Below are 12925 nucleotides of genomic sequence, written 5' to 3'. Positions count from 1 at the left end.
AAATCAGAAAGTGATATAAGCAGACCCTGAACACCTCCATCAATTTAAGGGAGTAGTTTATGCTGAAGACCAGGGCTGTGCCCAGTGAAATAAAACTGTTAGGTTATTTATGGATTATTTATTCTTTCGCTTTAACACTCTTTTCTCTGCCACCCACACCATAACATAGTTGAAAACACTGAAAGTATCTACTTCTCCAAATCCAAAAGTTTAATAATTCCATACATTTCATTTTTTGGATGAATATTATACTTCCAAAGAAAAAGTGACTAAATGTTTACTACACATTTCAAAGCAATAAGGTCACATATTACAGAAGCTTTCTTGCTGTATCAAGTAAGATTTAGTTTTATAGAATGTGGCTATTTAAGTACATTGTTAAGATTTTCTTATGGATATTTTTTAATAAACAAAAAGCAGTTGTGAAAAGCTTTTTGGATTTAAATCCTCCTACATTACCACAGTCTTTTCTTAGCCACTCCACTGTTGCACAAGCCTGGGGAGCACAAACACGGTGTCAGCGTCTCGACTTTCCAGAAGTGCGTGCCAGCCTTTGCAGCCCTGGCACTCGGCAAGCAATCCCGTGCTGCTGCCCAGCGAGAGGAGTGTTTGTGAGGTGTGTTTGTGAGGTGTATTTGTGAGGTGTGTTTGTGAGGAGTGTTTGCGGGCTGTGTTTGCGGGGCGGCTCTGACGCAGCCCGCAGCAGGAGCTGGCTGAGAGGTTTCCCCCCGGCAGGCCAGCCCCGGCCCTTGCGCGTCCGTGGGTGAGCCCGGTGACGCTGACGTGGTGTGTGCGAGGGACACGCTGGTGTTGACTGAGTTGCGGGCTGAGTCACTGCTCGGCCCGTGGGCTCCTCCTCAGCGCAGCGCGGCTTCCTGGAAGCCGCTTCCTCACCCAGCTGCCCTCAGAGCCGGCTGCAGAAGAGCGTGTTTTTCAGAAATCTGCCCATACTCTGAAACTACCTTTTCTTCTTTCTAAAACGATTGCTCAAAATCATATGCATTAAAGTGCTTTTTCCTAAGTAAACTCACTTATGTAGAGCTTTTGGTTTTGTTTTTGGTGGGTTTTTTTTTTGGGGGGGGGGGGGGTTTGTTTGTTTGTTTTTTGTTGTGTTTTGGGGTTTTTTTCTTGTTTGTTTGTTTGTTTTTGGGTTTTGGGGTTTTTTTTGTGGAATGCTTTTCATTTCAAATTTACTTTCTTGCTGTTCCAGGCTGAAGAGTGAGAAGTGAGTAAGCTTTGTATCAGTTAACCAGTTTCTGCCTCAGTTTAGCTTCAGTTATATCACTAGTTTGAACAGAAAATAGAAATTAGGCTGCCCTTACTCATGTCCCTTCTGCCTCCATCTGCCAGGGGGAAAGTGAGACAGAACTTGGGCAAGAGTTCTCTATTTCAGGCTGCTAGCTCTACCCTGTCCACTACACCACGGACAACAGCAATAAATCCTGAGCCAAGACAAGTGCAAGCAAAGATCAGTGACTCAGATCACAGGACTTGTGACTGTTTTAATGGCACAGACTGTGTTAGGACTTTCTGAATCAGAAGGTTAATTAGGATTTGGTATTTGTTCCTCATAGTTCTACTCTGTTGTTACAGGAGTAAAGCACATGTAATCCTATCAAGCATTTGATGTCTCCCAAAACTTCAGTGAAGTATTATGAATTAATTTCAATTATCTTTGTTGATGAGAAGACTTAGAACCAGAAAAAAGTGTCTTTATCACAAAATGATTCTTCTATATTCTGGGACTAAAAAAATTCATCTTAGAGTTTTATTGAAAAGATTGTAACCTCTACATATTTAAAAGCTGACAAATGCCTTTTACTATTCTTGTCATGAAATTATGCCCTATTCACCACCATTGAATACCTTGACATGCAAAAGGAAGAAACAGTCTCAAGCTTCTAATTTCTGAATTTCTAGATTAGTTGCTGACTGAAAAGAGCTACATCATTCACTCAAACCAGGAAAAATAATCAGAATAGGGGGGTCGAGCATGGCAAAATGCAATAATAACACTGTTCTAGGGCACACGAGTCAGACAAGAAGGAAATTTTATCATTTACTACTGTAAACAGGAAAACTTCCTTGCCCCAGTGATGATATTTAGGGAAAATGGGAAAGTAGTATACTTCACTGATGGTTTGATCAGAAAGTTAGCACTCTGCAATCTCAATTGAGCTTGGACTGTTGGGTTTGTATGAAAGGTGCCATTCAAACAAGTTAAATCTTTACTTTGTTTAGAATTGTTCTAGCAATGTAAAACCAGGTTTCTGCAGATCCTCAAGTCTGCAAGGAATCCATCCTTTCTGCAAGGAAAGAATGCACATTCCTTAAAAAATATATTGCAGGCAATAAACTGTGTACCAAGTTTTCTCTTCATTAATTTTTGTTAGTAAATGAAATCACATTGTGCATGTATTGGGATTTTCCCTCTACTGTAACCTTTGAACTTACTCCCAGGCTACAAACTGTATTAGATAGAACTGGCTGAAAATGGGGAACTGATTCTACAAAGATGGATTAAGGACTTTTCATATCAACAAGGCTGATTTTCATTCTCTGCCCATTGCTAGCAAATGCAGTAAATGATGCTGTGGGGATTCCTCTTATATTCTCAGCTTTTGTTTCCCTTTTGTTAATTTTTTTTAAACTTCCTTAGCAGAAATATTTTTTAAAAGACCAGAAATAACCCCCAAAGATCAAAGTCCTGAAATTCATTCTGTTATGTTGAATGTGAGGAAAAGGATGAGAAACACAACAAGGGCATTAAAAACAAATTAACACATTCCTGTTTAGGAAAGATCTCAGAAGAAGCAGGTTGTGAATGAGAAATTCATATGTCTCAAGAGTCCTTTTACTAGGCTGTACTGGATTAAACAGCACTTCTGGTGGGAGAAAAGATGTGGATAAATGTGGAGGGATAGAATGTAAGAGAATAGTGCAGAAGGCAGTCTCACACCTGAGGAGTTGCAGCTGTACCAATCACCAAAGATTAGGAACAGCCCTGCCCTTAACAGGCCACAGCTGTGTCCAATAAGAAGAAGAGTGCTACAAAAGAGTGGGATAGCTGGGTGAGGAGAGAGTTGGAGTTTGTTGGTTGTGCTGTGAAGAAGAAGGAGTCAGTGCTGCAAGGAGATGCCCATAAGAAATCCTTGAGAAGGTATGGGAGCTTTTGCAATAAGAATAATTGTTTTGAAGGTTCCAAACACTATCTTTGCTCACTACATTTCAAACTGTGACCCAGGCCAATTAAGGAGATCTTTTTTATCTGATAGTAGATAGCTTTGTGGTACAGCTGCATTTTTGTAGGAGAATAAGTGGCCATGGAAAAAAATTGGTTTAATTGTAAGATCATTTGCCTAAGAGCTTTCAGTTAACTATCTAGCAGAAACATAAGGAAAGCTACAAGTTGCTTCTTTTTTAAGGCATGGTTATTGATGTGTTTTTTTAAAGTTTCATCATCTGTGTTTTAAGTCCTTAGGAGTTCAGAGATCCACCTGATGAGTAAGTGAGTAGCACAGGGTAAATGATTCATATCTATTTTTCTTTTTGTACCCATATTTTACTCATTTTGGACCTGTTGACTTATGCTGGTAAATTGAATATCCATGAACAGGTTATAGAGTACTTCCACTACTGCACCAGATTTTATACTTCAGTTTCTCTGCCCCTAGTATCAGTACCTCAAAAAATGAAGTCAGCTGTAAAGTAGTTCCAGTCCAAATCCAGCCCAAGTTGCTGCAGCTAAGCTTTTAATATCTGTGTTCTCATTGCATTGGTTCTTAGTTATATGCAGTAAGACATAAGCAGTATTTTCTTACCCAAGCACACTGCATGTGGTTTTCCTATCAGTTCTGTGTTAAAGGGTTATATTTTTGTACTGTAAAACATTAGCTCTTTGGGGTTTTGCTGTCTGTAAAATTTCTGTGTAAACAAGAAATTTTACTGGTCTCAGTGGACAGAGGTAATTTATTAAAATGATTAATTATTGTGTGTCAGTCTGCATCAAAGCAAGAATGTACTCTACCCATTTTCTCATACAGTGCCACCTTTTAGATCAGCAGCCCAAATTATTTTGTAAAGAAATGCCATTCTACAGATGTCAGTAAGGCCTCACCAGTTTGGGCCAGCCTGCAATTGGGATCAAATACTAGCACTGATTATAGGAATTTAGCTGAACTGCATACATTAATATAAAGTTTTGTACAAGATTCTTAGCTTACTTGACGTTTTAAGGTGAGACCCAGACCTACCTAGTGGCAGTTCTTTTCTGTTCATTTAGGAAGCAGCAAGTTGCACACCAAAAGAGTACAAAGACCTGATAGATCTTTTGCTTGTGTTTCAGTGAGAAGCACCACTGAGGTTGCCTCTTGCAAACTAATTTATAGGGAGTGTTGGACAGTTATTTTGGTAGAGAAATGTTATCTGGTTACAACATGTTCTCAAAGTAAATGGTGTGCTGCACTGACAATGTCAGCAGTTATTCTGGGGTAGAAACATTTGTCTGTGTCATTTTTGCAGAAACATTTCACATACAACAGCCTGTCTGTGTCCCAGTTGCTACTCTGACCCCAATGAGAGAGGGAAATAGCCTGGGGCTGCTGAATCTTTTGCTAATGATTTCCAAGTATTTCACAGTGGAGGACCGGTGTCACTGGCAGACATTTTAAATATTGAAAGGTTCCAGTGAAGATTCAGGCCTCACTGTACGTATGAGATAAAAGACATCTCCACCTTAGAATTAACAGTAAACAGAAAATTCAGACAAAGCAGATCAGAGTCACACAGCCCATGCTGATAAGATGCTCAGTAGTTTAACTCCAAAGTAGTGGCCTCCCAACTCGACTGAGCTAACTCTATTAGTTGGTTTCCTCTTGGCTTTCTGTGCACAGAAGCTGCTCTGCATTTGCCCTTCTATATGGACCATGGCTCCAAGCTAGCCTGCACTTCCTGGCCCAGGGGTGACCCACAGACAAGGAACATGCACCTAGAGGAAAGGATTCTGTCTCAGCACTGGAAAGAAAGGGAGCACACAGCTGGAAGGGAGCTGGTCTTCTCGATGTCACACCAACTCAGGGCTTCTTTCCTTATTGGGAAACTTAGACAACAAACCAAAGCCAGAATCCAACCCCATCTCACAGGCATGTTGCCCAATGTTTAGCATTACTTGCTATTTGATAGGAAAGCAATGTTTTGAGAAAAAACCAATTCATTACTGGCCACAGAATTATATCCAAATATACTTGCAAGTTATCTCAAGCAGGTAACCTTAGGAAGCAGGCTTAAGACTAACATTTGGAGATAAATTGTCCTTTCCATAACAATATTGTACCCCATCAGTGTATGAAATTCAATCAGTAGGTGCTTGTGCATGTAAATGTGTGCAGAAATTAACCAAAATCACATTTGAGAGACTTCCCATGGTGTTAGGCAAGAAAGATGAGATCTTTGTGTCCACTGACTGGTGCCTCATGTATATTTTTGCAGAACTATGCTGTAGCAACAGAATATCCTATATTTAAATAATAAAGATAGTGAAGACTTCAAGATTGTAGCCCTATCTGCTTTTCTTCTGTACCTTGATAAACAGTTGTGGTAGATACTGATACCCTGGTGTCTCCCAAAATGGTTAGAAGATGCAACCATCAAACCATTCTCAGCTGTAAAATGATAGTTTTGTGTCTGTTATAAACTAACCAAAACTCCTTACTGCCTTCCAGTATCAACCTGTACCTAACTGCACCTGAGGTGATGCTGTGCTCTGACACAGCAGTTTTAGACACCCCAGGTGGCTGCTTTACTCGTGCAGCAGAATTTGAAAGGCAGAGAGAGTTTGTGTTATCATCAACTGGATTGTGTAAATCACAGTTGACAAGGACGTAGTAGGGACATTCCAAAATAAGAGGATTTGAAAACACCACCACCTTTACCACACCTCTGCATTCATTGTTTTTAATGAAAAGGTAACTCATTTTAATTGTACCGTGAGGTACATTTCATATTAAGCTTAAAAAAGAGAAAATGGCACCCTCGGTCAGTATGTCATTAATATGGTGGTGCTGACTCTGCATTAACTCCAGGCTTGTTTCTCTCCCCACTCTGCCTCTGTAGCTAAATTAATCAGCTTTTTGCACTGGCAGGAGCCAACACAGGGCTGGTGTATGCTGACACTTCTTGGCTCAGCTCAGTGATGCTTTATGCTGTCAAGAGTAAGCACAAATCACAGATGAGAGCTAAAAGTAAGCTTAATAATTAATATTAAAGGGCAGTTCTGCCAGTACAAGTAGTGGCTTGTAAAAAACCTGGAATAGCAGAATAAAAAGTCATGCGAAGCCAATCATGTAAAACTAAACTATCTTGTACTATGATCTGAAATACCCAGTTGCATCAGAGAAGGGTGCTCTTTCTAATGGCCTTAGATGGTTATAAATAAAGCTGACAATTTAAATATTAGAATTAATTTTGTTAGTATAAATTATGTAAATATAAATGATAGTTTCAGTATCACTTCACAGTGATGATGCTGGGTTTCCTTTCAGGTTGCCTCTGTTGGTAGAGCTATCTGGCACCATCAATTTAAGACCAAACCTGACTGATAAAATATTTTGTTCCTCAGGGCCTTTTATGTCAGATGTAGAGCATTTCTGGGACTGCAGCAGCACCTGTCCCAGCTTTCCTTTGCAAGAGCTTCCCATTCTGTCTCCCCTTTCCCACACCCCTAACACTAACTCTCTGTTTAGTGCAGTTGTCACAGAAGGTTAAAGGGCTCTTAAGGAAACACATTTTGGTCTCCAGAGTGCCTTAAATAAATTTCCAAAATTACAGCTCACATGGAAAAAATGCTTCACTGGGTTTTCCATCTTTTGAACAGGCCTCTCCCACCTCACCCTTCAGATGACAGACATATCCTACATATAAACTTCTTCTACTAAGATCAAGTAGAAGGGAGCTGGGAGTCCCACAGTGCCCCTGCACCTTGCAGCACTCCCAGTACACTTTCCCTTGTCCTCTGCCCCCCAAACCCACACCTTGTCCCAGCAGGAGCCCCTTTGGGGGTGCCTTCATTCAGGCCTGCTGATGGGGCTCCCAAGGCTGGGTCTATCTGACAGGCAGTGCAAACCCTTCTCAAAAAAACCCTCTAAGCCAGTTCAATACCACTCTGATAGTGGTATTTGATATAGTATTTCTGAAAAATAGCCTCCTGTACGACTTCTTTTCACCTCAGAAATTATGCCATGTCTAAATCCAATTTGCAGTAAATTCAAAGTTTTCCTGGACAATCTGTTAAATCTTTTTTCCTCTTTCTCCCATTTTAACTCCAGACCAGACTTTACATGAAAATTATTGAAATTCCAGTATTTAAAACCAAGGTTTTGCTATCAAAATATCTGGATTTTCTTTAAATTGTGCTTAAGTGTTGCCTTCAGTGCTGTTTGTAGGATAACCTTAGGCTCAGCCTTACATCCAAGTTCAGATCACACCAGAGGTTGCCTGAAGAAAGCAGTAAATGGTGGACCTACGGGAAACAAAATAGCTAACACTTTTTTGTATGTTTCAGTACTTCAACAGTTCCACAAACTCTGGCTTGAAAGCCAAAAAATTACAGTGGCTGATCACATACGAAAATTAAAAATATTAATTTAATGTCATACCACCTGTAGGGGGATAGAATATAAGAAAATAAAGATAGTGTAGAAAGTAATCTTACCCCTAAGGAGTTGCAGCTGGGCCAATTATGAAAGATTAGGAGCAGGCCTGACTTTAACAGGCCACAGCTGTGACCAATGAGAAGAAGAGTGCTATAAAAGAGTGGGGTGGCTGATTGAGAAGGGAACTGGAATCAGTGGCTGCTTTGTGAAGGAGAAAGAGGCAGTGCTCTGAGGAGCTGCTCATGAGAAACACCAATAAGGTATGAAACTTTTGTGGTAAGGAGACAACAGTATGGAACCCCTGCAATAAGATGGCAACAACCACCCTATCATGAACGTATCCCATGTGAGTCTAAACTACTTTGAAGAAATGGAGTAATGTGATTTTAGATCAGAAAAAAACCAGGGAAAAGAACTTCCTCACATTACCTTACTGAAACATTTTATCATGTAGTGATAAACAGTTCATTTTCTCAAGTTTACAAATGATATCAAATTGTTGTTAAATTTTTGGAGGTTTCCTGGGATCATGTTGTTTTCAGAATTCTGTCTTACTTGGTACAATGTTAATTACTGAGAATCTGTTCACCAGTTCCAGCAATCTAGTTTGTAGAATATGAGCCAACACTGACAGTTCAGCTGAGACACAGGATAATCTTGAATTTCAAAATGGGAAAAGTTTAAAAACCTTGACCACCCCACAAACATTATTTTGGCAAGGAACAACTCTGTTATCAGCGCCAATCCATTGGCCTTGCTGTAGCTGTGAAGGAATTCAGAAGCTCTGATTTCTAGACAGCATTTGCTGCCAGCTGCTATTAGGACTGCCTAACCAGGTAACCAGCTCAGCAAGAACCTCGTTTGCCTGACAGTGGTGCATGTGGCCAGTGCTTGTCTGCCAGGGCTGATAAGGCTGGCACTCTGCAAGTAACTCGACCCTCCTTTGTGGGGCTGGGATGGGGAGGCACAAACAAGGACACAGCAATGTTTACTCTTCACAGAATGTTTTCTCTGGCACCTCTATGATTTGTTTCCAGTGCCTCTCTCTCGCCAAAAGGACAACAAGTGCGTTTATTTGTGTTTTTAAAAATCAGCTCCCAACTCAGGCCTACTTTGTGCAGACTGTGTTATCAGCAGCTTCCATTTCTTAACTGGGGAGTAAGAACAAGCTATAATTAAAGGCTGAAGGTATTTATTCTTTCTTCCCTGCCCTGAAGGGACTGAGCTGTTGCCAGCAATTACAGGCAGCTGGAAGTTCCCCGGGATCACAGGAACCAGTAAGTGCACTCTGGTTCCACCTCCCTGCCCTAGAAAAGCTCCTCTGCCACTGAACAGTGACACTTCCCAACTCTGCCTTTCCTCTGGCCCCTGAACACCCACCAAGGAATGGCCTTGTGGGTGGTGATAAGATGCTCAGAGTGGTGACAATTTTGCCATTCAATTCCCTCCTTATAAGCAATTTCAAAACCTGTAGAAGAGGACATGCAAAGCGTGTATGCACAAGTGTTGTAACCAGCCCTGAAAAGGCCGTGGAAACCAGGGCATGTGGCCGCCCTTGCAGGTGATGAGTTACATCATTGCTAACTTGTCCTCCTACTTTGCATAATATATATAAAATTTTTTTCCTTTTGTGTGTGTGTAACAAGGAATGGTTTCTGATGAAGTTTCCATCATTGCAGTGGCTGTTTTCGTGCTTTACTTGGAGACTGTACAGAATGTGATCCTGCTGTGGCAGCTTTGAATATTTTAGTAACAGGTAGAGATTCCCAGCATTGTGTGTAAGTAACTGTGTTACTTTTTATAGCAATGTTGTTAACTTGTCTCATCCTGTGCTGCTACTACTAAGTGTTTCGCTTTGATTTACATGGGTGGTTGCCAATTTATTCCTAAATAACAGGTAGTACAAAATAGAACAAAAAAAAAAATCTCATGTAACAGAAAGTTGTGTGAATTGTACAAATCAGAGCAGTTTAATCTGTAAAATATTTTTTAACTAATAAATATCGTAACTATAAAGTTATGATATTTCACACAGTATGTTTTGAAGCAATGAATCAGCAAGGTGACTGATTTAATTATTTTCTCTTCCTCCTTTTACTACCTAAGCGTGTGTCTCTCGTTCTGCTTCCCCATTCCTTCTGTCCTGTCCTAATCCTTCAGCATGTCTTTGATTTGAAAAATCTTCCTAGAATGTTGTTGCTTCCTCAGCAGCCTTTATATTTGCTCCTTTTTTCCTCTGAGCAGCCATCTCGGCTGGTTCCCATTGCCCTCTAGCACCCGGACCCAGCAGAGGTCACTCAGCAGGTCATGGCTGGGTGTTGGCTACCTGGACACAAGGAACACAACCTGAGAAGATCTCTAACAGCAAGCTGCACATAGTTCTAGTTCTGGGATGTTGGCAAGAGGAGGAACTGGGTTTTAGATACTTGCATGCCTGCCTAAGTCTTTCCACTTACCAGAAATACACAGATACAAAAAAAAAAAAAAAAGTTTCAGTTGTTCTGGGGGAATTCTGTGTAGCCTGGGTACAGCTTCACAAATCTAGAGGGTCTGGAGAGAAGCCCTCACAGTTAATATATTCATTGCCTCCTGAAGGAGAAAATTATGGCATTGAAAGCCATTCCTTTTTGTAAAGTCCAGAACAAGCCAGTGAAGAATACAGTTTCAAATCCTAACCACCAAATGAAAAGTTGATCCAGCCAAGATGGAAGCAGCCTGGAACAGCTGGTTTCCACAGGCAGTAGCTGCTTTTGCAGTCTCTCTGCTCTATACCCAGTACATGCAACAGCTATTTCTCTTCTGTCCTGGCCAGGAAAATCTCCAGAAGTCTTTAGGAATGACTGCTGCTTATCCTAAATCATTGAAATTCATGGTTCTGAATGTTGTTGGAAGTGCAGAGGATGAGCAGGACATTGTGTAGATAGGCTTCAGCAACTGCTGCTGTGAAAGATCTCAGGGAGAGACATGCTTATGTTATGGCCCTTACCAATGGGAAGAGCAGCTCCCTTCCATTATAATTTGAATTTACCCACAAAGTCTGGTAGTACTTGACTAGCAACAGTCTCAGCACAGATCGGGGCCACCACCAGTGACTGAGCAATGCACACACACACACACAACCCTCAGTGCCCCTGAGCAGCTGTAGCTGCCTGGACCAGTGGCATCCCAGAACGTGTGCCTGTGTGAGGAGCAGGTAGGAAACAGAAACCTGTTGGAAAGGCAGGAAACTGAAATTCAGCAAAAAATCACTCATAACTTCCTCAGCTGCAGCTGCTCTCACACAGAGAACATCACTTGGGTGGTTCATACTTTGCCCACTGACTTTTCTCTCCTCCCTGTACTAGATGGGGACACATCTCTGAAATTCTGTGGGCAATCGGGATAGATGCCTGCAAGTCTGTCAGCCCCAAGGGTCTGACTGCAGCTACATTTACTGGATGGTACAGAGAGTGCCTGGAGCTGTGGCTCTAACTCAAGAACACTCATTCTTGAGACTCTCTCTCCAACCAGCTTAAGAATTCTCAATCTACAAAAGTAAGTTATACCCAGATTTGTTAGTTTCAAAAGGGAACTGGGAGGAATAGACTAAAAATAAGCCCATCTACCCTCCCACCCTCCCCCTGGCCACATTGTGGCCTGGCAGCTGAATACCAGCTTGCCTTGTGCCTCACATTGGAGGGGAGAATACATTCACTTGTACTGCCTTCTTCTATTTCCCCTCTTCATCCCATCCTTGATTATTTAATAAATGCACTTGAAGTATCTGATTTTTTTCTTATAAGCAAATTATTTTATTCCCCTAACTGAATTTTCGGTTAATTTGGTGGCAGCAGCTCGAACCAGTTATCCTTGTGTTTCTCATAAAACATGCATACATCTGTGACAATTTTTTTCTTAGTGTTTGACATGAATTTTACATGAGGGAAGATGAGGTTAAGAGCATTTGCCTTCATAATGATAGGTTGTATTTCCAAATTGCATAATATTTCTATTTTTAGATATAAATCAAAATTGTTTCCAGAATCCCTGAGGCCTGTGCTTCATACTTCCACAGAAAATGTGTCTCATACAAAAGCTTCTTTTTTCATGGAAAAGGACTCAGAGAACTGATGCAGTGGGAAGAAAAAAAATGCTTACAAAAATACCATAAACAAAATAGTCCCTAGAGAAGATTATAAAAAAAAATTCCCACTAGCAGCAACAGGGATTCTCAGTAATTCTGTACTGGCAGTGAGACAGTTCACATAAATTTCAATACATTAATATTAATAGTGGTTAAAAAAAGAGCTTTTTTTAGGCTACACAATTGCAGATTATAAGACTGTAGCTTAGAATGGGACTTCATCAATCTTTGTCATTACTAAATTTAGCTCCTTACCAGCAACTTTTAGAAACAGATCTTCTTCATCTGCAAACCTCTTTATATACATAAGTTTTTCTGTGCAATAAGTAGGCAAACTGGCACAGGCACTAACATGCACACAGGTAGCAGGCTCTGCTCTGCTGCTCATCCTCACAACTTGTGTCCTCCTGCATGTGCCACCAGCTGGAACGCAAGCACAGAGGAAGGGGATTTGATGCCACGTTCTTCCTTGTAGAATCAGATTTTGCACTTCAGATAAACGGGAGCATGGAAGTGACATAGGACCATAGACCAAAACAGATATTTGGCTGCAGAGTGAGTGAATTTGGGTTAATGTACCACAAGATACTGCAGGAGATTTTAAAAACCTGCTGTTGCACTGACCTGTTTCTCAGACAGTTTTTTCAGCCCTACTTTTGCTATATTTAGATGTAACTTCCCCTTTCATTGTTATATGGAATAAACCACTTATTCTCTAGAGAATCAGAGAATATTTTAGGAAAAAGAAAAAAAAGCTTAAAAAATCTACAGCGGTACATCAAAATCAAAGTAAGAACCACACATTTTGGGTAAGTTGGTGGTGTAGCACTGACATCTTTATGGTATCCTCATGCAGATAACATCATGTATCAAATGCAGCTGGCTCATTTCATTTTGCATAACCAACTTTCAGTATTCATTACTTTAAATATGTTAGAGGCAGGTAGAGCATGCCATGTGTGGCCAAATATGCTTTTTAATTTTTATGTCTTTGAATCTATAGCCCACTGTCATTAAAGAGCTTGGACTGCTTGCTACATACTTCAGCTAATTGAATAGGAGTCCTCTGTGAAACGTTATCTACAGCAACAGCTCCAGGGTTGCTCCAGCTTGAGTGCTGTGGACAAATCTGAGCGCTTCTTTAACACTTGGC

General features: G+C 40.8%; 1 protein-coding gene across 1 annotated transcript in view; it reads left to right on the top strand.

Moving 5' to 3' along the window:
* Positions 1-12925, top strand: part of AP4S1 (adaptor related protein complex 4 subunit sigma 1) — a 99781-nt gene extending 86856 nt beyond the window's left edge. Inside the window, exon 7 of the mRNA XM_074542749.1 lies at positions 12331-12925. Coding sequence (XP_074398850.1) covers positions 12331-12441 — 111 coding nt within the window. The 3' untranslated portion in view covers positions 12442-12925. The remainder of the gene's footprint in view (positions 1-12330) is intronic.

The sequence above is a fragment of the Zonotrichia albicollis genome, chromosome 6 (assembly GCF_047830755.1).
Source record: "Zonotrichia albicollis isolate bZonAlb1 chromosome 6, bZonAlb1.hap1, whole genome shotgun sequence".
NCBI classification, from domain to species: domain Eukaryota; kingdom Metazoa; phylum Chordata; class Aves; order Passeriformes; family Passerellidae; genus Zonotrichia; species Zonotrichia albicollis.
The sequence above is the reverse complement of the archived record's forward strand: the minus strand, read 5'-3'. Positions and strand labels throughout refer to the sequence as shown.